This window comes from Pristiophorus japonicus, chromosome 4 (assembly GCF_044704955.1).
Source record: "Pristiophorus japonicus isolate sPriJap1 chromosome 4, sPriJap1.hap1, whole genome shotgun sequence".
In the NCBI taxonomy this organism is placed as follows: domain Eukaryota; kingdom Metazoa; phylum Chordata; class Chondrichthyes; family Pristiophoridae; genus Pristiophorus; species Pristiophorus japonicus.
The window spans coordinates 56,722,521-56,749,278 of NC_091980.1; the positions used below are offsets into that span (position 1 = coordinate 56,722,521).

The 26,758-nt window shown below is 47.1% G+C and overlaps 1 protein-coding gene across 1 annotated transcript in view; it reads left to right on the plus strand.

The window, feature by feature from the left end:
- The first annotated feature begins 1,593 nt into the window (after positions 1 to 1,593).
- The window catches only part of ddx46 (DEAD (Asp-Glu-Ala-Asp) box polypeptide 46), an 86,791-nt gene continuing 61,626 nt past the window's right edge, over positions 1,594 to 26,758 (plus strand). The window contains exons 1-6 of the mRNA XM_070877101.1: positions 1,594 to 1,747; positions 13,176 to 13,367; positions 15,539 to 15,577; positions 16,513 to 16,641; positions 19,340 to 19,427; positions 20,747 to 20,912. Coding sequence (XP_070733202.1) covers positions 1,731 to 1,747; positions 13,176 to 13,367; positions 15,539 to 15,577; positions 16,513 to 16,641; positions 19,340 to 19,427; positions 20,747 to 20,912 — 631 coding nt within the window. The 5' untranslated portion in view covers positions 1,594 to 1,730. The remainder of the gene's footprint in view (positions 1,748 to 13,175; positions 13,368 to 15,538; positions 15,578 to 16,512; positions 16,642 to 19,339; positions 19,428 to 20,746; positions 20,913 to 26,758) is intronic.

Consider the following 26,758-nt stretch of genomic DNA (forward strand, 5'->3'; position numbering starts at 1 on the left):
ATTTATCAGCCTTCAATCCCATCAATTTCCCTAACACAATTTCCCGCCTAATAAGGATTTCTTTCAGTTCCTCCTTCTCACTAGACGCTCAGTCCCCTAGTATTTCCGGAAGGTTATTTGTGTCTTCCTTCGTGAAGACAAAACCAAAGTATTTGTTCAACTGGTCTGCCATTTCTTTGTTTCCCATTATAAATTCACCTGAATCTGACTGCAAGAGACCTATATTTGTCTTTACTAATCTTTTTCTCTTCACATATCTATAGAAGCTTTTGCAGTCAGTTTTTATGTCCCCAGCAAGCTTCCTCTCGTACTCTATTTCCCCCTCCTAATTAAACACTTTGTCCACCTCTGCTGAATTCAAAATTTCTCTCAGTCCTCAGGTTTGTTGCTTTTTCTGGCCAATTTATACACCTCTTACTTGGATTTAACACTATCCTTAATTTCCCTTGTTAGCCACGGTTGAGCCACCTTCCTGGTTTTATTTTTAATCCAGACAGGGATGTACAATTCTTGAAGTTCATCCATGTGATCTTTAAATGTTTGCCATTGCCTATCCTCCGTCAACACTTTAAGTATCATTCGCCAGTCTATTCTAGGCAATTCACATCTCATACCATCGAAGTTACCTTTTTTTAAGTTCAGGACCCTAGTCTCTGAATTAACGGTGTCACTCTCCATCTTAATAAAGAATTCTACCATATTATGGTCACTCTTTCCCAAGGGGCCTCGCACAAGATTGCTAATTAGTCCTTTCTCATTACACATCACCCAGTCTAGGATGGCCAGCCCTCGAGTTGGTTCCTTGACATATTGGTCTAGAAAACCATCCCTAATACACTCCAGGAAATCCTCCTCCACCGTATTGCTACCAGTTTGGTTAGCCCAATCTATATGTAGATTAAAGTCGACGATTAGAACTGCTGTACCTTTATTGCACGCATCCCTAATTTCTTGTTTGATGCTGTCCCCAACCTCACTACTACTGTTTGGTGGTCTGTACACAACTCCCACGAGCGTTTTCTACCCTTTGGTATTCCGCAGCTCCACCCATACTCATCATTAACCCAAGTTCATCTTCCTTGCTCCTCATTCATCTTCCACCTTCCCCTCATTCATCTTCACTGCCCCCTCGTTCCTCTTCCACCCTCCCCTCGTTCCTCTTCCCCTCCCCATCATTCATCTATCTCCATCATTTCTCTGCCCCCTCTTCACTGCATCTAACCTCCCCTTTATCTTTACCCTGTCCCGTTCATTTTCACTCCCTCCCTGTTCTTCTTCACCCCCAGTTGCTCGTCACCCCTCATTCTTGTTCACCCTGCTCCTATTGACTCCCCCTCCCCGTTGCTCTTCACCTGCCCCTCTTCACACCCCCAGTTCTTTTTCTCTTCCCCCTCCCCCTATCCCCTCCCTCCAGCCCCTTTCCACGTCACTGCCGGCCAAGTGAAGCCGGGGCACGCAGTCCCACAGGTTAGAAAATCCTCGCCCGGGATTGCTTCTGCCCGCTGCCTGTCGGGGTGGTGCCAGCTGCGGCAGTGAAAGCTGGGTGAATGTTCCGTCCTCCAGCCGGCAGGGGGCGCCGGGGTTGGGAGTCGAGCGACTGCCGCGTTCGTCCTGCCGCCGCCGGGCGCTCCTTCCCCCGGGACTGCTGGGTTGTGGGCCTAGGCAGTGGAGGCCGAGGCGGAGACTTGGTTGTTTTTGCTGCCGGGGAAGCGCGGCTTGAGTTGTCAGGAATGGGCCGAGAATCCAGGTACTGATCTATATGAACGTGCTGCGGGTGGGGGCTGGTGCAGGGAGCGCCGGCGGCGGGGCTGTTCGACGGTCGCCTTGAGTCAAATACGCGGGGCTGGGGGCATTGAGTTGGACTAGGCCCCGGAACCCGCGGCCTCTCCCGGCCAGCCGGCCGGCACCACCTCTTCTGCAGTGACTCATCATCCTTGCACTCCATCAAACCTTTCCCCTGCGGCTTTCGCCCGTAAACAAAATAGAGAGAGGAGGAGTAAACGGCTCATTTTCGGGTTGGCAGACTGTAACTAGTGGGGTACCGCAAGGATTGGTGCTTGGGCCCCAGCTATTCACAATCTATATTAATGATTTGGATGAGGGGACCAGATGTAATATATCCAAGTTTGCTGATGATACAAAGCTAGCTGGGAATGTTAGTTGTGAGGAGGATCCATAGGGACTTCAAGGGGATATAGACAGGCTAAGTGAGTGGGCAAAAACATGGCAAATGGAATATAATGTGGAGAAATGTGAAGTCGACTTTGGTAGAACAAATAGAAAAGCAGAGTATTTTTTAAATGGTGAGACATTGGGAAATGTTGTTCAGAGGAACCTGGGTGTCCTTGTACACAAATCACTGAAAGTTAACATGCAGGTACAGCAAACAATTAAGAAAGCAAATGGCATATTGGCCTTTATTACAAGAGGATTTATGTATAGGAGTAAAGACGTCTTACTGCAATTGTATATGGCCCTGGTGAGACTGCACCTGGAGTACTGTGTACAGTTTTGGTCCCCTTACATGAGGAAGGATATATTTGCCATAGAAGGAGTGCAACAAACGTTCACCAGACTGATTCCTGGGATCGGGGGAATGTCTGATGAGAAATTGAGTAGACTAGGGCTATATTGTCTCGAGTTTAGAAGAATGAAAGATGATCTCATTGAAACATACACAATTCTTACAGGGGTTGATGCAGTGAAGATGTTTCCACTGGCTGGGGAGTCTAGAACCAGAGGTCACACACAGTTTCAGAATAAGAGGTTGGCCATTTAAGACTCTGATGGGGAGAAACTTCTTCACTCGGGGTGGTGAATCGTTGGAATTCTCTACCCAGAGGGCTGTGGAGGCTCAGTATATTCAAGACGGAGATCGATAAACTTTGGGATATTCAGGTAATCATAGGATATGGGGATAGTGCAGGAAAGTACAGTTGAGGTCGAAGCTCAGCCATGCTTTTATTGAATGGCAGAACAGGCTTGAAGGGCCGAATGTCCTACTCCTGCTCCTAATTCTTATATTCTTATGTTCTTAAGATCCTTACAATTGTTTCAATGTTTGGGCATTGCCTTCAAAGTACATTTGTGAGTAGAGGCATCAGTCCTGTCCAGCCAGGTCTCTGACAGGTTGGTATCCAAGAGGGATGTGTATAAATGCACTACCCGCTGTGGGCCCGACCTGTACAGACCGAGAGAACCCTAGATACTATTCCTGACGTGTATTGAGCAAGCTAATCTTAGCCAGGGCAGCGGGGAATGACAGTTGAACTTAGTTTCCCTGAGTTAGTGAGGATGTAAATCAGGCAAGGCTCCTGGACCTGCTTACAATGTACACATGTGTAGGTATCAGATTAGAAAGGATTGGGATGATGTGATGCTCTCCGTGGTTGAAAAAACAGTCATAGTTCACTTCAGGTTCACACATGAAATCACTTTGAAGGGCCGTGGCCCATTGTGTAGGGCAGCATCAAAGTTGAGAAGAGAATAAAACTAAGGAAAACATAGAAAAATAGGTGCAGGAGTAGGCCATTCGGCCCTTCGAGCCTGTACCGCCATTGAATAAGATCATGGCTGATCATTCCCTCAGTACCCCTTTCCTGCTTTCTCTCCATACCCCTTGATCCCCTTAGCCATTGGGGCCATATCTAACTCCCTCTTGAATATATCCAATGAACTGGCATCAACAACTCTCTGCGGCAGGGAATTCCACAGATTAACAACTCTCTGAGTGAAGAAGTTTCTCCTCAACTCAGTCCTAAATGGCCTACCCCTTATCCTAAGATTGTGTCCCCTGGTTCTGGACTTCCCACAACATCGGGAACATTCTACCCGCATCTAACTTGTCCCGTCCCGTCAGTGGTTAGATGCTAAATTTGGGTTTAAATGCCTGTAAAGTATGCCCATTTGGATCTAGTCCTATCTGGCTTTAGAGCTATACAGCAGCAAGAGTCATGTTCAAAAGGAACATTTGGCAGCGGAGCCTGGTTAGCCTCCCCACAGGGACATTGGTCCCAGCCCTGTTCAAGTGCATTATTAATGTAACTTGCTGAAAAATAAACGCAGCTCTATATTTGTTTAAATAGTTTGTAATCAGACTGTTTTTACTCCTTTCTTTTCTCAATTGCCTTAATGTTGATAACTTTACTTTGCATTATTTTTGGCAAAGATGATGGAGGCATACCCTTCCGTCTGCATACTACATAAAAGATATTGCTTAGTTGGAGACAAATTAAAAGTAATATGTGTAGAAAATGGAGAATACAAAAGTAGATGGCTATCTGCCCTCATTTGTACAGTACGGAGCATTGGATGATTTAATATCAATCTTCTGTCAGCTAGAAAGATACTTAGCAAGTATGGATGGTTAATTCTATGCACTTTATTCTGCACTATGTGAACTGAAGCAAGTCAAAAAAATACTATAACAACATACTCTGATTTTGCATCGGTAGAGGTGAGTCTCACTGACTGGGCAGGTTCCCTTTAGTCCACTTTCCCCTCGCCCATCCCACCCCTACCATATCTTCTGTTTTCCTTCTTTTCCCCAAAACCCCGTGTTGTTAAGAATCCACAGGTCAGTCAAACCTCACATTGCACTCCTAGTTCTCCAAACTTCAGGGCATCCATTCTTTTGTGCTCCAAAGCCCCAGAACCAAGTTTCCACCCACTTGCCATTGATACCAAACTCATCCCCAGTGCTCCCAAAAACCACAATCCGTGTGTTGGTGCTGCCAGCCCCCAGGACGCTGCTCATCTGCTGCAGTGATCTCAAACACTGTCTCCCCTACTTGTGGCAAACTCCAGGACCCTATCCCAGTTCTGCCAAACTTCACGACCACTACCCTGGTGCTACCAAAGCTAAACATTTTGAAAAAGATGATCTAGAATTCCCTGTTATTAAAGTTACTACATTTGCAAATGTAATTTTCGGGATGTGGGTGTGACTGGCAAGGCTTGGTAAAGCAGGTTAATACGTGGTTAGAGAAATGGTGCAGGATGGAAGGTTTGCTGTTGCCTTGCTTGGGGCATTAGGACCAGTTCTGGATCAGAAATGACTTGTACAAGGTGGACGGGTTGCACCTGAATAGACTGGGACCAATATCCGGGGAAGTTAACTCGTGCTGTGGAGGGTTTAAACTAATTTGGCAAAGGATGGGGGAACTGGAATGAAGCATCAGAGAGGAGAAACAAGGTGCATAGAGGTCTGGGAGGGACAAACAGCATTAGAATAAAGAGTAGTCGAGAAAGTGGAGGAATCAGAGAGGAGAAATGAAAAGCAGACTAAGGCGGGTTTGGAGTGCATGTGAATAAATGCACCTAATGACTCATTTTAAGAGCCTTGATTCCGAGGCACTGCCTATGATGATGATGAATGAGTGCACGGAGCATGACAAATATGGCTGGTGAGCTGCAGGCATATGTTGCCATATGGGGTTACCTGCAGCCTGACCTCTCCTTCCAAACCTGGGAGACGGGCGGGCCATAGGCTGCTTGACAACTGGTGTCCAGTGTGACAGATGAAGTGGGGAGCTGGCCAGGGTGGATCACTGTGGAGTCTCCAGGGTTTAGCAGCCTGGGCAGATTGCATTCACCTGAGACTGGGGCGATCTGACTACATGTTGAAATCTGCCAGTACACATCACATTGAAATGAGATCAGTTTGAACACCCTGCCTGCAGAAATGGTGAAAAGTTACCGTTGTGGTTTAATAAACTCTTGATGCTGGAAGAAAGAAGAGGAGAAGGAGGAAGGGTAAAAGACTGCTGGCCAGCCGCGGCCGCAATGCCTCCACCAGCAACAGGAGGCGGAGAAGCGCAGGGCCAGCTGTTCTGGAGAGGAGCCGACCATCTATAAACAAAGATCCCGTCCCAACTACCGGTCGGCTGAAGCAGTGCCGGGATATGGTCAAAAAGCACATTTGGAACATACATTACGTTGGATCTGTCTGTTCACGGTCAAGAGCTGGCCAAGGAGCAAATCTGTCATAATAAATTTGAATACACTGAATAAGCAATGCATTTGTAATTTTAATAAATCAATGCTTTAAAATCCCGATCATTTTATTCAGGGATTCCCGTTTTGTAAATGTCACCATGGCTACATTGCAATTTGTTGTCAGAAGATCCTGATACAGGGGCAGTAATAATTTAGATGGAGGTCCATCATTACTAATCCATTTGAAAAGGGGTCCTTCAACCAAAGAAGTTTAAGAACCACTGCTATAGGCCACCAAATAGTGGGATGGAGATGGAGGTTCAAATCTGCAAGCAAAATTCAGAAAGATGTAAAAACAATATAGTAGTAGTCATGGAAGACTTCAATTATCTTAATATGAACTGGGGAAAAGCAGTGTAATGGGCAAGGAGGGGGAGGAATTCTTGAATTGTATGCTAGTGAACTTTCTTGATCAGTATGTTTCCAGCCCAATGAGGAAGGAAGCAGTTCTGGAACTAGTTCTGGGGAATGAAGTTGGTGTTGGAGAAACTTCTAGAGACCATAATCCAGGACAAAATTAATTGTCACTTGGAAAAACATGGGCTAATAAATGACAGCCAACATGGATGTTTTAAAGGCATTGTATCTGACAAACTTAAATTCTTCAATAAATAACGTAGAGGTTGGATGAAGGTCGTGCAGTTGATATGTATATGGACTTTCAAAAGAAGTTCGATAAAATACCGCATAATAGACCTGTTAAAGAAAGACTTGTATTTATATAGCGCCTTTCACGACCACCGGACGTCTGAGTGCTTTACAGCCAATGAAGTACTTTTTGGAGTGTAGTCACTGCTGTAATGTAGGAAAGTCGAAGCTTGTGGCATTAAAGGTGTTGTGGCAGCGTAGATACAAAATCGGCTAAGTGGCTAAGTGACGATGCAGAGTGGTAGTGAACAATGGTTTATCAGATTGGAGGGAAGTGCACCATGGTAGCCCGCAGCGGTCCTTATTGGGGCCACAGCTCTTTTTGCTGTAAATGACCTGAACTTTACATTTCAAAATTTGCAGATGACGCAATACTTGGAAATGTAGTTAATAGTGCAGGCACAGATAGACTGCTTAAATGGGCAGACATATGGCAGATGAAATTTATTGCAGAGTATTGTGAAATGGTGCATTTTATAAGGAAAAATAAGGATAGGCAATATGAACTAAATGGTACAATTCTAAAAGGGGTGCAGGAACAGAGAGACAAAGGGTTCACATACACAAATCTTTGAAGGTTTTTAAAAAATGAATACGGGATCCTGGGGTTTATGGGGTTTATATAGAGTACAAAAACAAAGAAACTATGCTAAACACTATAGGAAAGAAGTGAAGGCCTTGGATAGGGTGCAGAGGAGATTTACTGGAATAGTACAGGTACAACGTCCAGAAACCAGCTATCCGAAAACTAGACATTTTTGCGGTGGCCAAGGTGGCGGCAGCGAGGGACGAGGAAACCGGTAAAAACCTGTAGTGGGGAGAAGCGGCAGCAGCGAGGTCCAAAATCCAGAAACCGACACGATCTCGGTCCAGAGGTTTCCGGGTTTCGGATGTATTGATTTTCTTGTCTGAAAACGGGCATGGTCTCGGTCTCGAGGTTACTGGATTTCGGACGTTGTACCTGTACCACGGATGAGGGACTTTAGTTATGTGGAGAGACTGGCGAAGCTGGGACTGTTCTCCTTGGAACAGAAAAGGATGAAGGAGAACTTAATAAAGGTGTTCAAAATTATGAAAACTTTTGTTCGAATAGATAAAGAATCTGTTTCCACTGGCAGGATGGTTGATAACCAGACTGCACAGATTTTAAGACAATTGGTAATGGAACCCGGTTGGGGGGGTGGGCGGGTAGAGGAGAAGCAGGGGAAGAGAATGGGAATTTTTTTAAAACAGCGTTTTCTTATGATCTGGAATGCACTGTTTGAATGGGTGGTGGAAGTAGATTCAGTAATAACTTTCAAAAGGGAATTGGATAAATACTTGGACGAGGGAAAATTTGCAGGGCTATGAGGAAAGAGCTAATTGGATAGTTCATTCAAAGAGCGGCAAAGGCACAGTGGGCTGAATGGCCGCCTTCTGCCTTCTGTACTACAACTGCAGCGTCCGGAATCCTCGGGACCGAATCCGTGCCAGTTTTGGGGTTTGTCCGGATTTCAGACAAGAAAATCAATAGTCTGAAATCCGGAATCCTTGGCGGGTTTTGAGCGGCGATGTCTGAAATCTGGCACGGATTCGCTCGAGGGTCACGGATTTCAGACTTTATTTTCTTGTCTGGAATCCTCAACCTAATCCATGCTGGATTTGGGGTTATGCCTCAAAAATGTCCGGTTTTCGGACAACAATTCCAGACAACTCCATCAGCTATGCACAAAATGTCCGGTTTTTGGAGAATTCTGGTTTTCGGAGTTCTGGATTCAGGACGTTGCACCTGTATAAGATTCTACAATTCTATTGTCCATCCCAGGTGCACTGAGAAGGTGTTGGTGGGCCTTCATGAACAGCTGTCGTTGTAGCGGTTTAATGCAACTGGATTGACTTTCTAGACTGCTTCCGAGGCCAGATAAGAATCACATTGATATGGGACTGGAGTAACATCGGATGGCAGCTATACTTTCCTAAAGCACACTAATGAACTGTTGGGACTTTCATCATCATCATAGGCAGTCCCTCGGGATCGAGGAAGACTTGCTTCCACTCTTAGCATGAGTTCTTAGGTGGCTGTACAGTCCAATACGAGAACCACAGTCTCTGTCACAGGTTGGACAGATAGTCGTTGAGGGAAAGGGTGGGCAGGGAGCCTGGTTTGCCGCACGCTCCTTCTGCTGCCTGCGCTTGATTTCTACATGCTCTCGGCGACGATACTTGAGGAGCTCAGCGCCCTCCCGAATGCACTTCTTCCACTTAGGGCGGTCTTTGGCCAAGGACTCCCAGGTGTCTGTGGGGATGTCTCACTTTATCAGGGAGGCTTTAAGGGTGTCCTTGTAATGTTTCCTCTGCTCGACTTTGGCTCGTTTGCCGTGGACAAGTTCCGAGTAGAGCACTTGCTTTGGGAGTCTTGTGTCTGGCATGCGGGTTATGTGGCCTGCCCAGCGGAGCTGATCGAGTGTGGTCAGTGCTTCAATGCTGGGGATGTTGGCTTGGATGAGGACGCTAATGTTTGTGCGTCTGTCCTCCCAGGAGATTTGCAGGATCTTGCAGAGACATCGCTGGTGGTATTTCTTCAGTGACTTGAGGTGTCTACTGTACGTGGTCCACCTCTCTGAGCCAAACAGAAGGGCGGGTATTACTACGGCCCTGTAGACCATGAGCTTGGTGAAAGTTTTGAGGGACTGATCTTCAAACACTCTTTTCCTCAGGCGGCCGAAGGCTGCACTGGCGCACTGGAGGCGGTGTTGGATCTCATCATCAATACCTGCTCTTGTTGAAAGGAGGCTCCCGAGAAAGGGGAAGTTGTCCAGGGCCACTCCGAGGATCTTGATGTTTGGGGGGGCAGTGCTGTGTGGCGAGGACAGGCTGGTGGAGGACCTTTGTCTCATTAATGTTTAGCGTAAGGCCCATGCTTTCATACGCCTCGGTAAATACATCGACTATGTCCTGGAGTTCATAGAAACATAGAAAATAGGTGCAGGAGCAGGCCATTCAGCCCTTCTAGCCTGCACCGCCATTCAATGAGTTCATGGCTGAACATGAAACTTCAGTACCCCCTTCCTGCTTTCTCGCCATACCCCTTGATCCCCCGAGTAGTAAGGACTTCATCTAACTCCCTTTTGAATATATTTAGTGAATTGGCCTCAACTACTTTCTGTGGTAGAGAATTCCACAGGTTCACCACTCTCTGGGTGAAGAAGTTTCTCCTCATCTCGGTCCTAAATGGCTTACCCCTTATCCTTAGACTGTGACCCCTGGTTCTGGACTTCCCCAACATTGGGAACATTCTTCCTGCATCCAACCTGTCCAAACCCGTCAGAATTTTAAACGTTTCTATGAGGTCCCCTCTCACTCTTCTGAACTCCAGTGAATACAAGCCCAGTTGATCCAGTCTTTCTTGATAGGTCAGTCCCACCATCCCGGGAATCAGTCTGGTGAATCTTCGCTGCACTCCCTCAATAGCAAGAACGTCCTTCCTCAAGTTAGGAGACCAAAACTGTACACAATACTCCAGGTGTGGCCTCACCAAGGCCCTATACAACTGTAGCAACACCTCCCTGCCCCTGTACTCAAATCCCCTCGCTATGAAGGCCAACATGCCATTTGCTTTCTTAACCGCCTGCTGTATCTGCATGCCAACCTTCAATGACTGATGTACCATGACACCCAGGTCTCGCTGCACCTTCCCCCTTCCTAATCTGTCACCATTCAGATAATAGTCTGTCTCTCTGTTTTTACCACCAAAGTGGATAACCTCACATTTATCCACATTATACTTCATCTGCCACGCATTTGCCCACTCACCTAACCTATCCAAGTCACTCTGCAGCCTCATAGCATCCTCCTCGCAGCTCACACTGCCACCCAACTTAGTGTCATCTGCAAATTTGGAGATACTACATTTAATCCCCTCGTCTAAATCATTAATGTACAATGTAAACAGCTGGGGCCCCAGCACAGAACCTTGCGGTACCCCACTAGTCACTGCCTGCCATTCAGAAAAGTACCCATTTACTCCTACTCTTTGCTTCCTGTCTGCCAACCAGTTCTCAATCCACGTCAGCACACTACCCCCAATCCCATGTGCTTTAACTTTGCACATTAATCTCCTGTGTGGGACCTTGTCGAAAGCCTTCTGAAAGTCCAAATATACCACATCAACTGGTTCTCCTTTGTCCACTTTACTGGAAACATCCTCAAAAAATTCCAGAAGATTTGTCAAGCATGATCTCCCTTTCACAAATCCATGCTGACTTGGACCTATCATGTCACCATTTTCCAAATGCGCTGCTATGACATCCTTAATAATTGATTCCATCATTTTACCCACTACTGAGGTCAGGCTGACCGGTCTATAATTCCCTGCTTTCTCTCTCCCTCCTTTTTTAAAAAGTGGGGTTACATTGGCTACCCTCCACTCGATAGGAACTGATCCAGAGTCAATGGAATGTTGGAAAATGACTGTCGATGCATCCGCTATTTCCAAGGCCACCTCCTTAAGTACTCTGGGATGCAGTCCATCAGGCCCTGGGGATTTATCGGCCTTCAATCCCATCAATTTCCCCAACACAATTTCCCGACTAATAAAGATTTCCCTCAGTTCCTCCTCCTTACTAGACCCTCTGACCCCTTTTATATCCGGAAGGTTGTTTGTGTCCTCCTTAGTGAATACTGAACCAAAGTACTTGTTCAATTGGTCTGCAATTTCTTTGTTCCCCGTTATGACTTCCCCTGATTCTGACTGCAGGGGACCTACGTTTGTCTTTACTAACCTTTTTCTCTTTACATACCTATAGAAACTTTTGTAATCCGCCTTAATGTTCCCTGCAAGCTTCTTCTCGTACTCCATTTTCCCTGCCCTAATCAAACCCTTTGTCCTCCTCTGCTGAGTTCTAAATTTCTCCCAGTCCCCAGGTTCGCTGCTATTTCTGGCCAATTTGTATGCCACTTCCTTGGCTTTAATACTATCCCTGATTTCCCTAGATAGCCACGGTTGAGCCACCTTCCCTTTTTTATTTTTATGCCAGACAGGAATGTACAATTGTTGTAATTCATCCATGCGGTCTCTAAATGTCTGCCATTGCCCATCCACAGTCAACCCCTTAAGTATCATTCGCCAATCTATCTTAGCCAATTCACGCCTCATACCTTCAAAGTTACCCTTCTTTAAGTTCTGGACCATGGTCTCTGAATTAACTGTTTCATTCTCCATCCTAATGCAGAATTCCACCATATTATGGTCACTCTTCCCCAAGGGGCCTCGCACAATGAGATTGTTAATTAATCCTCTCTCATTACACAACACCCAGTCTAAGATGGCCTCCCCCCTAGTTGGTTCCTCGACATATTGGTCTAGAAAACCATCCCTTATGCACTCCAGGAAATCCTCCTCCACCGTATTGCTTCCAGTTTGGCTAGCCTAATCTATCTGCATATTAAAGTCACCCATTATAACTGCTGCACCTTTATTGCATGCACTCCTAATTTCCTGTTTGATGCCCTCCCCAACATCACTACTACTGTTTGGAGGTCTGTACACAACTCCCACTAACGTTTTTTGCCCTTTAGTGTTCTGCAGCTCTACCCATATAGATTCCACATCATCCAAGCTTATGTCTTTCCTAACTATTGCATTAATCTCCTCTTTAACCAGCAATGCTACCCCACCTCTTTTTCCTTTTATTCTATCCTTCCTGAATGTTGAATACCCCTGGATGTTGAGTTCCCAGCCCTGATCATCCTGGAGCCACGTCTCCGTAATCCCAATCACATCATATTTGTTAACATCTATTTGCACAGTTAATTCATCCACCTTATTGCGGATACTCCTTGCATTAAGACACAAAGCCTTCAGGCTTGCTTTTTTAACACCCTTTGTCCTTTTAGAATTTTGCTGTACAGTGACCCTTTTTGTTCTTTGCCTTGGGTTTCTCTGCCCTCCACTTTTCCTCATCTCCTTTCTGTCTTTTGCTTTTGCCTCCTTTTTGTCTCCCTCTGTCTCCCTGCATAGGTTCCCATCCCCCTGCCATAATAGTTTAACTCCTCCCCAACAGCACTAGCAAACACTCCCCCTAGGACATTGGTTCCGGTCCTTCCCAGGTGCAGACCGTCCGGTTTGTGTGTGTGCACAGAAGCTTTATGATTTGACCGATAGACTTTTATGATACCAGTTTTTTATTTTTAGATCTTTAAAACTGAATTCAAATTTTCAAACTACTATGGTGGAATTTAAACTCATGTTCTTGGATAATTAGTCCAGTAACTTAACCATTGCACTACCACACCATATCAGATCAGCCATGATCTTATTGATTGGTAGAGCAGGCTCGAGGGGCCAGATGGCCTACTCCTGCTCCGATTTCTTATGTTTTGTTTATACCCATACAGTTGGAGTTGTTGGGAAGGGAGCAGAAGGTTGAGAGGTTCAGTTGAGAAATATTTCCGGAGGCATCATTCTTTCTTGTTGGATGACCAAATTGCACTTCTTATCCATATCTATCTTATGAAAACTAAGGTTAATACAAGTTTTATAATTTCTCTAGGCATTACCGGAAGCGATCTGCATCCCGAGGCCGATCTGGAAGTCGCTCCAGGAGTCGTTCACCTGCTGAGAAGCGGTCCAAGCCCGGGGACATCAGAGGTCGTTCACGCAGCAGGGAACGTGATCGGAGAAGGGATCGCTCTCGTAGTCGAGATAGGAGAAGGTCAAGATCACGGGAGAGAAAACGGCTCAGGTGAGGATATTAATGCTTTGTAAAATGAGTAAGTGTTGCTATTTGTGGTGGGAAAGATCACCACAATCCTGGTAGCAGGCCTCAAAGCTAATTTTGTGTGGAAATCTTGGAACTTGTCACAAATATATTTTAGAGTTGAGGAGCTAAATGCGACTTAATGAGAACAACTCGGTATCGAATCAATGCTAGACATTTTTGAAACCAGAACAGTAGGAACATTGATATTTATTTGATGATGATCATAACACTATATTTGATGAAAGGGGAAGTATCCTGTTGGAAGATAAATCCAATAAGTAGCTTACCCTGGTTTGAATATACTTGTGTTATTTACCTAACCATTTATCCTTTTAAATTTCCACACATCATTTTCCATTGCCTACTTTAGTTGTCCTTTTGGATTTTTTCGGTGTAAAGAATTTAATCTAATATGTTATCATCGGTACCCTTTATTTTAAACTACAGACTGTATATTTTTACTAGTTACAGAAGTTAAATTAAGTTGTAATGTAGTTATTGTGAAGTGACCTTTTGTGCAGTAGCGGCTTTAATATTTACAGTAGTATGCACATACAGGGCATTGTGTGGTAGTATTATTTATGATGAAGATAACCAAATTATGAGACCCACTTATTAAATGTCTGTACATCCTTAATCTCATTTGACATGACTAAATAGGTGGGATAATACAAGTTATTGTTGACTGGCTTTGCAGCATCTAACCACTTGCTTCTAGCAGCATTTGATTTCTATACTTGTATAAGTTAACCTGATGTGAAAGAATGATTTATTCTGTATAATTTTGAGTTGTCGCACTGATTTAATTTAATTCATTGATGGTTAGATCAGAGATGATGATCAGTGAAACTATAGATATGCATGTCCAATATAGTTACTGCTGATTCTATTAGCTGTTAAATTTGTTGTTGGTTGCCATCTTTTAGTGCATTGAATGTTAACCGTTCAAGGACTATGGTAGGATTTTTGATAAGGCAGAAATATATTTTCGTACCTTAGTTTGCTTTCGTTATAATCAACGGTTGGTATAAATGTAGGAAAATAAATTTTTATAGGTATGATTTAAAGCATAGACATATTGTTAAAATATACAAAATATAAAATAAAGAATTGCATATGGCTAGTAAAGTGACCCATTTTATTGAGAACATTACCTACCCAATGACCCATTGTACTCTATGCAATCTCTCTGCTATTGCTGTTAATACTAGAACTTTTGGATTTGTTTTATTTGTACCAGAACGGTGGCTCACATTTCTAGAAGTAAAGTTTCTCTGAGAACAGCGGCCTCCATTGAGAATACATTGAATATTTCATTGTATGCTCTGCTCGACTGTGACATAGATTTCTGATTAATTTGAGCAGTCGCAGAGTGCTTTGATCAGCTCTGTTCCCATATCAGCATAACATGTCCTAGAACATTCAATGTACTCTGTAAATATTGAGAACAATATTGAAATATATAGTTTGCATGAATATAGGTTTTTAACCAAGCATTAATATGCACTCTTTCAGTCAAGGATTACATGGACTCCTTAAATCTATCTAGTAGTATAGAATACAGCAGATCTATGTTTCCATCTGTTGTAGAACACTACAGATTAACATTTATGGTGATTCAAATATCATTTGATGCACATGACCCAGTATTTGATAGTATTTAATGCATGTATGTTTCTTTTCTGCGATAGTTATTTTCGCTGCCAACATAGCGAATGTTCCATCTCTGACAAGGAGTTTGTTCGGCAACCAAACCAACGCTATTGTTGCTCTGAAGCTGGCTACTACCAGAGCAATGCCTGGTTGATTGTCCCTCTGTTTGTTTAGTTGTTCAGATGTTGTGGAATGTGCTGTTGCTGTATAAATAAAAAGAAAGACTTGCATAGGAAGATTCCACAGTTTTAGGAACCCAGTAAATATAGCAGAACTCCTGAAAGCAGCTATGCAATATAAATATGCAGTTATTGTCCCTAAACTGTAGAGCAAAAAGCAGTAGCAGCACTGAGCCACTGGGGGGAAGCCAGGCTTCTGATGAACTTTTAACCCATTTTATATATTCCAATGCAAGATGTAAAGCTGAATATAACTTAGTTTTGACTGTGTGTTATTTTCCACTTTCTTTCCAATTGTTTATTTAATTTTATCTTACACAGAATACCACAGAGATGCAGAATGTCAGTGGTCATATCAAAGTGAGTAGATAGCAATTTAAACTTAACTTTAACCTAACTTTAGGTGTTGGCCCTGACTCAGTGGTAGCACTCTCACCTCTCAGTCAGAAGGTTGTGGGTTCAATCCCCACTTTAGAGACTTGAGCACATAAAGTAGATTGAAACTTCAGTACAGTATTAAGGCAGTGCTGGATTGTTGGAGGTGCCGTCTTTCGGATGAGACGTTAAACCGAGGCCCTGTCTGTCCTCTCCGATAGACGTAAAAGATCCCATGGCAATTTTCGAAGAGGAGCAGGAGAGTTTGCCCCGGTTTCCCGGCCAACATTTATCACTCAACCAACACCACTAAAAACAGATGATCTGGTAATTTATCGCATTGCTCTTTGTGGGACCTTGCCAAGTGCAAATTGGCTGCTGCATTTGCCTACTTTACAACAGTGAATACACTTCAAAAGTACTTCGTTGGCTGTGAAGCGCTTTGGGATGTCCTAATATTGCGAATGGCACTATATAAATGCAAGTTCTTTCATCTTTATCCCATCCAGGATATATTTTGTTTCTAACTTAAATCTAGGTTTTGTTCTTAAAATAACTTTTTTTCAATGCAATAAAATACTAAAAATGTATGTTGATTAATATGTCTCTACAGCAGGGTCCTGTTGTATGCAGTTGGTTGAGGAAGACAAAAAAAAGTTACCTGTAAGCAGATTTACATGTGATAGGAATAGTTAATGCAGTACTAAATTGAAAGTCAAATTGGGATTTGTGAAAGATGTATGCCTGTACAGGTGTACACTTAGATTTGACTATACAAGACCAGCTTAAATAGTTTGGAATTTTCAGATTCCCACTAAGTTGTAACTGTATTTGACAGAAAGCTAATTAAATTAAGAACTGCGCCGAGCTGATTGGCTCTTTTTCCCAGTCATTAATATGTAAACACTTCTATCTTTTAGACGATCCAGGAGTCGAGAGAGGAGGAGATCACGCAGTCGAGAAAAACGACGATCAGTAAGCAGAGGTAGAAGCCGTAGATCACACTCTCAACCACGCTCTCGAAGCCGCAGTAAGAGCAAGGAGAGAAGGTATTGGACTACAAGATAATGGGTATTATTTAGCAGTTGAGAATATCAAAAGAAATAATTAAAGACTAAAATTTGTTCTTTAGTTGAAATTGAAAGTGGGGTTAGGTGAAAACCCCATGTGCATGAGAGGTATGCCTCCAGTTGAAACGAGCCTCTTTCTTCTGTCACTCAACAGGGATGAGTTTTCACTAATCATTAGCCTGAATCAAAGAGCTGTATTCGTAATTCGATAACTCTTTAATTATTCCTCTACCTGCCAGTTTTAAACATGTGCCGATGACAACGTGCTGGCCTAGAAAAATTACTGTGGGTGACAGTGTATGGGAACCTAATATCAACAGTACTATTGATCATTCTTTCTGCATTCTCCACACATAACAGGAGTCTGCCCTCATCCTGTTAGTTCTGGGGAATTATGTGCCTGATGCATATCATGTCCTTATCAGGTTCCTTACTGTGATTATAGAACTAATAAACCTGTATCTCCTTTACTAACAGGGATTTGTTCAATCCATTTTTAAAACCATCCATGGCTTTGCATTTCACTACCCCGCACTGGTAATCTGTTCCCCAATTTCATCACCCTGTTACTTTTTTTTTTAAAGTGACTGCATTTTTAAATTTTCATTTGGCACCCTTAACCATAAACTTTATTCCCTGTGTCCAACAGAACTTTCCTGCATCCAAATTCTATATACCAGTGAAAATCTTAAAAATCTGTGCCAAGTTCCCACTCATCCTTCTCTTCACAGAGTAATCTCAGAATGGACAATCTTTCTTCATAACTCAGCAATCCCAGGTTCAAGTTTGTAGCCCTTTTCTGGACTCATTTCAATAATTTATATCTGTACTGTAAAAGTAAATTGGGTTTTCCCAGAGGTAGCCTCAACATGGGCTGATGCAACTTATAAGTCACAATCCTAGCTATACATCCTGTTATTTTATTTGGTTTCTTGACTGCCTATAAATACTGAACTGACAATTTAAAAAATACTAAAGGATTCCAGTATATTCTCTTCCATCTACTCCTTTCTCAACTCGTGCATCTTTTTCAGTGATTACAGTATCAAAATAATTTAATAATTTCATGGCTTTCCTGCCTTCAGACACCATCTCCCCATTGCCACTGGTAAATGATCCTGTTAGATAGGGAGTTACAGGATTTTATCATAGAATGATATAGCACAGCAGGAGGCCATCCGGCCCATCGTGCTTTTGCTGGCTTTAAGAAGGGAAACTTGCCCTCCTTACCTGGTCTGGCCTATACATAACACCAGTCCCACACCAACGTAGTTCACTGTCCTCTGAAGTGCCTAGCAAGCCACTAAGTTGTATCACACATTGCCCCACCCAATGTAGAATGATTGAGCATTAGTTCACAACCTCACCAGTTGGGTACAGGAAAGCAATATTTTGCAGCAAGTTGATCTATCTTTTCCTCCTCTCACAATTATTGCTCAGTATATGGCAAGTGGTCTAAGAGCCAATCTAGATGGTATATAAACTGCCTTGAGATATCTAATTATAGTTGGCTTAGCAATAGAGCAACATAATTGGTCTGAACAATTCTGATCGATGGTAGTGGAGGGGGTGGAAATCAGCTGGGATTCTTGTTCCTGTAAACTCTTCTGGAAGTGATTTGGTGAAAGCATAGTCAAGCTTAGCTCGCAAACTAGCCCACGAATAGTGAATTTCTGGACTTACACATGAAGGGTTTCCTGAAGATCTGTTTTTTAATTTGTTCCTGGGATGTGGGCGTCGCTGGTACGGCCAGCATTTATTGCCCATCCTTAATTGCTCTTGAGAAGTTGGTGATGAGCCGCCACCTTGAACCGCTGCAGTACCTGTGCTGAAGGTACTCCCACAGTGCTGATACGGAGGGAGTTCCTGGATTTTGACCCACGACAATGAAGGAATGGCGATATATTTCCAAGTCAGGATAATGTATGACTTGGAGGGGAACTTGGATGTGATGGTGTTCCCATGCGCCTGCTGCCCTTGTCCTTCTAGATGGTAGAGGTCACGAGTTTGGGAGGTGCTGTCGAAGAAGTGTGTTGATACAGTGCATCTTGCAGATTGAAATACACTGCAGCCATGGTGCGGAGGAAGGAGTGAATGTTTAAGGTGGTGGATGGGGTGCCAATCAAGCGGGCTGCTTTGTCATGGATGGTGTTGAGCATCTTGAGTATTGGAGCTTCACTCATCCAGGCAAGTGGAGAGTATTCTATCACACTCCTGACTTGTGCCTTGTGGATGGTGCAAAAGCTTTGGGGAGTCAGGAGGTGAGACACTTACCACAGAATACGCAACCTCTGACCTGCTCTTGTAACCACAGTACTTATGTGGCTGCAAATTAAGGAGCATTAATTTAAATTTGATATGTGCCCCTAGTGCTCTATGGTACACTATGTATGTACCCTACAAAGACAAAAAGCTTCTGGAAAAATAACGGGAGCTTTACTCTGCTTCAAACTATACTATGCTTAACTTGGGAGTACTTGATGCGGGTGTTTGTTACCTGAAATTCTAGTTTATTAAATCGAGTACATGAGAAAATAGAAAGGCCATTAGATGAAGGAGTCATTGAGCTGCCAGTGCCTATGGAAGTTACTAACTCAGGTTGAAATTGTTCAGTCTAAGGATGCTCACATCAGACTGATCCCCTGTGACTAGAAGTTATGTTTTGTGCATTTTTCAGATCAAAATCTAAAGACCGTGTAGAAGTCACGAATGAGGCGGTCAAAGAGAAGAAAAAAGAGGAAAAAGATGATGACAAAGATGTCAGTGTAAGTAAAAGAAAGAAAGAACTTGCATTTATATAGCACCTTTCACAACCTCAGGATGTTCCAAAGCACTTTACAGCCAATGAAGTACTTTTCGAGTGTAGTTACTGTTGTAATGTAGAGAAATGCAGCAGCCAATTTGCACCCCCACAAACAGCAAAGAAATAAATGACCAGATCATCAGCTTTTGCTGTTGGTTAGGGATTAAGGTTGGCCAAGCCACCAGGAAAGCTTCCCTGCTGTTCTTCAAATAGTGCCGTGAGATTTTTTACGTACACCTGAGAAGGCATACAGAGTCTCATCCAAAAGATGCCACCTCGGACAGTTCAGGACCCTCCTCAGTGCTGCATTGAAGGGTTATCCTGGATTATGTGCTCTGGTTTCTAGAGCAACGCTTAAACGTACATATAGATAATGCAAAGTGTAGATAAAGAAAAAACAACTCTCATTAACTCAGTGTTGCTCAGTAGAAATCTCTGGTGAGCTACAGGCGTGGCTGCAGTGACACTGTTTTGGCCACATGCACTAATTTTAGAAATACCATATGCACAACACAGATAAATGTACTTTTGTGTATATTTACTTAGCAAACATCGACCATCATTCAGTGCCAACCTTTGCAGTCTTTCTCCTTTACCAAAGTTTGGAACTCTAGCATGAATTTATCAGACACAGCACATCTTAGTGCAGCTTCCAGGATTTAGTCCAGCAGTTGCGACCAGTACTTTGACTTAATCGGAATGATTCTTCAGAATACTGATTTGCACGAGATGTGCCAGACTGACCCCTGCTCTCTGTCCAAAATATGTTTGGATGCTGCTTGCCCTTTGCCATGAAATGCATTGTTGGAGTTGCTCGTTATTGATTGGATTTGCTTTCTTCTGCTGGCCTGAAGCGCTTATTCCGATTGGTTGAGCTGACCACAATGACAGCTCCTTCTCCACACAACATTGCTGGTGTTTCTGTGGTGCTAGCAAGTAACCAAGGAAATAAAGCATACAAACAATGATAAATTATTTGCACAGTCTAATTTTCATCTTGACATTTTACCAACGAACATGTAAAAAGGTTAAAGTGCACATGCATATGCCGTGCGAATGCGAGTGCTGAGATCACATGCCCAATTTGATGCCTAGTACTCATTTTTTATGTACATATTCAATTAGCCGTATCTGAATTCCCAATTACCCACATGTGGCTCATGCTAACTTATTGGACAGCAATGTATTATCAGAGAAAAGGCTAATGACTACCGTGACAACTTTCTCTGCCGTCATAAATTTAATTAAATTGAACTTTTAAAACCTCTTGATTTCTAATAGAATTTTGAACAGAGCAAATTGGAGGAGGAAATGAGAAAACGGAAAGAACGAGTTGAAAAATGGAGGGAAGAACAACGCAAAAAGGTCGTGGAAAATATTGGTGAAATAAAGAGAGAACTTGAAGAGATGAAACAGGGCAAAAAATGGAGTCTTGAGGATGATGATGGTAAAATTATTAAGTTGTTTGTAATCTTAAAACTGCTTCACATACAATGAATTACTTTGAATTGCAGTGACTATTGTTATATAGGCAAACATTTCATGTACAGCAAAATCCCACAACCAGTAACGAGGTGAATGACGAGTTAATCTGGTTTTGATAGTGGTTGAGGAAGGATATTGACTTTTTTGGTGATTTTACTTGAGGGACACATATTGGCCAGGACATTGAAGAAGAGCAGAGGAGTTCTCCCAACCAGTGCCAGGGAATGTTTTACATCAACTTGAGCAGGTAGAAAGGGTTTTGATTGAACATCTCATCTGGGAAATGGTTCCAGGGTTGTTATTTGAAGCAAAAATTAGGTCAACGTTCAAGATTAGATTGGATAGATGGATAAAGGAAAAGAGGTTGAAGCGATATGGGAACAGGGTGGATAAACATGATTTGGGCTATTTGTTCGCATGGAGGATAAATGTTAACGTGGACTGGTTGGGTCGAATATCGAGTTGTGACTTCTGTATATTTCCACGTATTAATACTGCTGCCCCACTTACACTGACTGGAGAGTGATCCATAGGCAGCTCTTGTCCACTTGTGGTGAATAGTTTCCTCTGAAACTTGGGAATGCCACTGTTTACAGGGAAACTAGAACACCCGGAATATGCAGCAAAATATAATCTTGTTGCATGCACGTTCAGTCTGTTTGTGTCAAGCTCAGGGTTGAAGTGCCAGCCATAGTTGTAATGTTATAATATTATAGGGCACTTGTACTTGGAATGAACAGTGCTACTCTAATCCACAACTATTTGATTTGGTGTTGGTGAATGTTGAATCAGAGTGCATTTCAAATGCTCTGTAATTTTTACAACAAGATATGATGCTCTGGGTATAATTTTGACTTCAAAGTCATGGGGCACTTTTTGTAGGTTGTTACTATCATATACCACTGTAAATTTTCTCCTTCATACACTTTATCTAGGCATATGAAATAGAAATCAACATAGATAAATGTGAGATAATATATTTTGGTAGTAAAAATAAGGAGGTCACATATTACTTGGAAAATAAGAATCTGAATGTGTTCGAGGAGCAAAGGGAATACAGATACCTGTACAAAAATCACTAAAAGTAGCAACGCGGGTTAATAAAACCATAAAGGCAAACCAAGCACCAGGGTTTATTTCTAGAGCAATAGAATTGAAAAGTAGAGAAGTTATGCTAAACCGGTATTGAACTTGGCTGGACCGCACTTGTGTACAGTTCTGTTCACACTATTATAAAGAGGCACTGGAGAAGGTGCAAAAAAGATTTACAAGGATCATGTCAGAATTGCAAGGTTATACCTTTCAGGAAAGGATGAACAGACTGGGTCAGAGACCATCAATATAAGAGATTCATTAAGAAATCAAATGTGGGAATTCAGAAGAAAAGTCTTTAACCAGACAGTGGTGAAAATGTGCTACTGTGGTAGTTAAGGCAAATAGTATAGATGCATTTTAGGACAATATGCAACAAATAGATAAGCATATGAGGGAGAAGGGAACAGAGGGTTATGCTGTTAAGAGTTAGATGAAGTAAGACAGGAGGAAGCTGAGTGGAGCATAAATGCCAGCATGGACTTGTTGGGCCAAATGGCCTGTTTCTGTGCCATATATTCTATGTAAAATTACCAATTTGTGTTGAATTATGGGTAGTATTGTTCTGTGAACAAACTTGGGGGTCAAGTTTCGGGCCTCGCCTAGAACGGCGCAGCCCCGCGAGCCATGCCTGATTTCCGCGCTCAAAACCGCGCCTAAAACTTATCTTGATATTCTCCCCCCTGCTGGAACGTTCCAGCCCTCCCTCCTTCCCTCCCTCTCTCGCCTTCCCCCTCCTTCCCTCCCTCCCTCTCTCTGTCGCCTTCCCCATCCCTCCCTCTCTCCGTCGCCTTCCCACTCCCTCCCTCTCTCTCTCGCCTTCCCCCTCCCTCCCTCTCTCGCCTTCCCCCTCCCTCCCTCTCTCTCGCCTTCCCCCTCACTCCCCCGCTCGCCTTCCCCCTCCCTCCCGCTCCCCCTCCCTCCCCCTCTCTGTCGCCTTCCCCCTCCCCCTCTCTGTCGCCTTCCCCCTCCCTCCCTCTCTCGCCTTCCCCCTCCCTCCCTCTCTCGCCTTCCCCCTCCCTCCCTCTCTCGCCTTCCCCCTCCCTCCCTCTCTCTCGCCTTCCCCCTCACTCCCTCTCTCTCGCCATCCCCCTCACTCCCTCTCTCTCGCCATCCCCCTCCCTCCCTCCCTCTCTCTCGCCATCCCCCTCACTCCCTCTCTCTCGCCTTCCCCCTCCCTCCCTCTCTGTCGCCTTCCCCCTCCCTCCCTCCCTCCCTCTCTCGCCTTCCCCCTCCCTCCCTCTCTCGCCTTCCCCCTCCCTCCCTCTCTCGCCTTCCCCCTCCCTCCCTCTCTCGCCTTCCCCCTCCCTCCCTCTCTCGCCTTCCCCCTCCCTCCCTCTCTCGCCTTCCCCCTCCCTCCCTCTCTCGCCTTCCCCCTCCCTCCCTCTCTCGCCTTCCCCCTCCCTCCCTCTCTCGCCTTCCCCCTCCCTCCCTCTCTCTCGCCAACCCCCTCCCTCCCTCTCTCTCGCCAACCCCCTCCCTCCCTCCCTCTCTCTCGCCATCCCCCTCCCTCCCTCTCTCTCGCCTTCCCCCTCCCTCCCTCTCTCTCGCCTTCCCCCTCCCTCCCCCTCTCTCGCCTTCCCCCTCCCTCCCTCCCTCTCGCCTTCGCCCTCCCTCCCGCCTTCGCCCTCCCTCCCTCCCTCTCGCCTTCGCCCTCCCTCCCTCCCTCTCGCCTTCCCCCACCCTCCCTCTCTCTCGCCTTCCCCCTCCCTCCCTCTCTCTCTCGCCTTCCCCCTCCCTCCCTCTCTCGCCTTCCCCCTCCCTCCCTCTCTCTCGCCTTCCCCCTCACTCCCTCTCTCGCCTTCCCCCTCCCTCCCCCTCTCTGTCGCCTTCCCCCTCCCTCCCTCCCTCCCTCTCTCGCCTTCCCCCTCCCTCCCTCTCTCGCCTTCCCCCTCCCTCCCTCTCTCGCCTTCCCCCTCCCTCCCTCTCTCGCCTTCCCCCTCCCTCCCTCTCTCGCCTTCCTCCTCCCTCCCTCTCTCGCCTTCCCCCTCCCTCCCTCTCTCGCCTTCCCCCTCCCTCCCTCTCTCGCCTTCCCCCTCCCTCCCTCTCTCGCCTTCCCCCTCCCTCCCTCTCTCGCCTTCCCCCTCCCTCCCTCTCTCTCGCCAACCCCCTCCCTCCCTCTCTCTCGCCAACCCCCTCCCTCCCTCCCTCTCTCTCGCCATCCCCCTCCCTCCCTCTCTCTCGCCTTCCCCCTCCCTCCCTCTCTCTCGCCTTCCCCCTCCCTCCCCCTCTCTCGCCTTCCCCCTCCCTCCCTCCCTCCCTCCCTACCTCTCTCTCGCCTTCCCCCTGCCTCCCTCCCTCTCGCCTTCCCCCTGCCTCCCTCCCTCTCGCCTTCCCCCTCCCTCCCTCCCTCTCGCCTTCCCCCTCCCTCCCTCACTCTCGCCTTCCCCCTCCCTCCCTCCCTCCCTCTCGCCTTCCCCCTCCCTCCCTCCCTCCATCCCTCTCGCCTTCCCCCTCCCTCCCTCCCTCTCGCCTTCGCCCTCCCTCCCTCCCTCCCTCCCTCTCGCCTTCGCCCTCCCTCCCTCTCGCCTTCCCCCTCCCTCCCTCCCTCTCGCCTTCGCCCTCCCTCCCGCCTTCGCCCTCCCTCCCTCCCTCCCTCCCTCTCGCCTTCGCCCTCCCTCCCTCCCTCTCGCCTTCCCCCTCCCTCCCTCTCTCTCGCCTTCCCCCTCCCTCCCTCTCTCTCTCGCCTTCCCCCTCCCTCCCTCTCTCGCCTTCCCCCTCCCTCCCTCTCTCTCGCCTTCCCCCTCACTCCCTCTCTCGCCTTCCCCCTCCCTCCCTCTCTCTCGCCTTCCCCCTCCCTCCCTCTCTCTCGCCTTCCCCCTCCCTCCCTCTCTCTCGCCAACCCCCTCCCTCCCTCCCTCTCTCTCGCCATCCCCCTCCCTCCCTCTCTCTCGCCTTCCCCCTCCCTCCCTCTCTCTCTCGCCTTCCCCCTCCCTCCCTCTCTCGCCTTCCCCCTCCCTCCCTCTCTCTCGCCTTCCCCCTCACTCCCCCGCTCGCCTTCCCCCTCCCTCCCGCTCCCCCTCCCTCCCCCTCTCTGTCGCCTTCCCCCTCCCCCTCTCTGTCGCCTTCCCCCTCCCTCCCTCTCTCGCCTTCCCCCTCCCTCCCTCTCTCGCCTTCCCCCTCCCTCCCTCTCTCGCCTTCCCCCTCCCTCCCTCTCTCGCCTTTCCCCTCCCTCCCTCTCTCGCCTTCCCCCTCCCTCCCTCTCTCGCCTTCCCCCTCCCTCCCTCTCTCGCCTTCCCCCTCCCTCCCTCTCTCGCCTTCCCCCTCCCTCCCTCTCTCGCCTTCCCCCTCCCTCCCTCTCTCGCCTTCCCTCTCCCTCCCTCTCTCTCGCCTTCCCCCTCACTCCCTCTCTCTCGCCATCCCCCTCCCTCCCTCCCTCTCTCTCGCCATCCCCTTCACTCCCTCTCTCTCGCCTTCCTCCTCCCTCCCTCTCTCTCGCCTTCCCCCTCCCTCCCCCTCTCTGTCGCCTTCCCCCTCCCTCCCTCCCTCCCTCTCTCGCCTTCCCCCTCCCTCCCTCTCTCGCCTTCCCCCTCCCTCCCTCTCTCGCCTTCCCCCTCCCTCCCTCTCTCGCCTTCCCCCTCCCTCCCTCTCTCGCCTTCCCCCTCCCTCCCTCTCTCGCCTTCCCCCTCCCTCCCTCTCTCGCCTTCCCCCTCCCTCCCTCTCTCTCGCCAACCCCCTCCCTCCCTCTCTCTCGCCAACCCCCTCCCTCCCTCCCTCTCTCTCGCCTTCCCCCTCCCTCCCTCTCTCTCGCCTTCCCCCTCCCTCCCCCTCTCTCGCCTTCCCCCTCCCTCCCCCTCTCTCGCCTTCCCCCTCCCTCCCTCCCTCCCTCCCTCTCTCTCGCCTTCCCCCCACCCTACCTCTCTCTCGCCTTCCCCCTGCCTCCCTCCCTCTCGCCTTCCCCCTGCCTCCCTCCCTCTCGCCTTCCCCCTGCCTCCCTCCCTCTCGCCTTCCCCTCCCTCCCTCCCTCCCTCCCTCCTCTCGCCTTCCCCCTCCCTCCCTCCCTCCCTCCCTCTCGCCTTCCCCCTCCCTCCCTCCCTCCCTCCCCTCTCGCCTTCCCCCTCCCTCCCTCCCTCTCGCCTTCGCCCTCCCTCCCTCCCTCCCTCCCTCTCGCCTTCGCCCTCCCTCCCTCCCTCTCGCCTTCCCCCTCCCTCCCTCCCTCTCGCCTTCGCCCTCCCTCCCTCCCCCCTCCCTCCCTCTCTCGCCTTCCCCCTCCCTCCCCTCTCTCGCCTTCCCCCTCCCTCCCTCTCTCGCCTTCCCCCTCCCTCCCTCTCTCGCCTTCCCCTCCCTCCCTCTCTCTCGCCTTCCCCCTCCCTCCCTCTCTCGCCTTCCCCCTCCCTCCCTCTCTCGCCTTCCCCCTCCCTCCCTCTCTCGCCTTCCCTCTCCCTCCCTCTCTCTCGCCTTCCCCCTCACTCCCTCTCTCTCGCCATCCCCCTCCCTCCCTCCCTCTCTCTCGCCATCCCCCTCACTCCCTCTCTCTCGCCTTCCCCCTCCCTCCCTCTCTCTCGCCTTCCCCCTCCCTCCCCCTCTCTGTCGCCTTCCCCCTCCCTCCCTCCCTCCCTCTCTCGCCTTCCCCCTCCCTCCCTCTCTCGCCTTCCCCCTCCCTCCCTCTCTCGCCTTCCCCCTCCCTCCCTCTCTCGCCTTCCCCCTCCCTCCCTCTCTCGCCTTCCCCCTCCCTCCCTCTCTCCCGCCTTCCCCCTCCCTCCCTCTCTCGCCTTC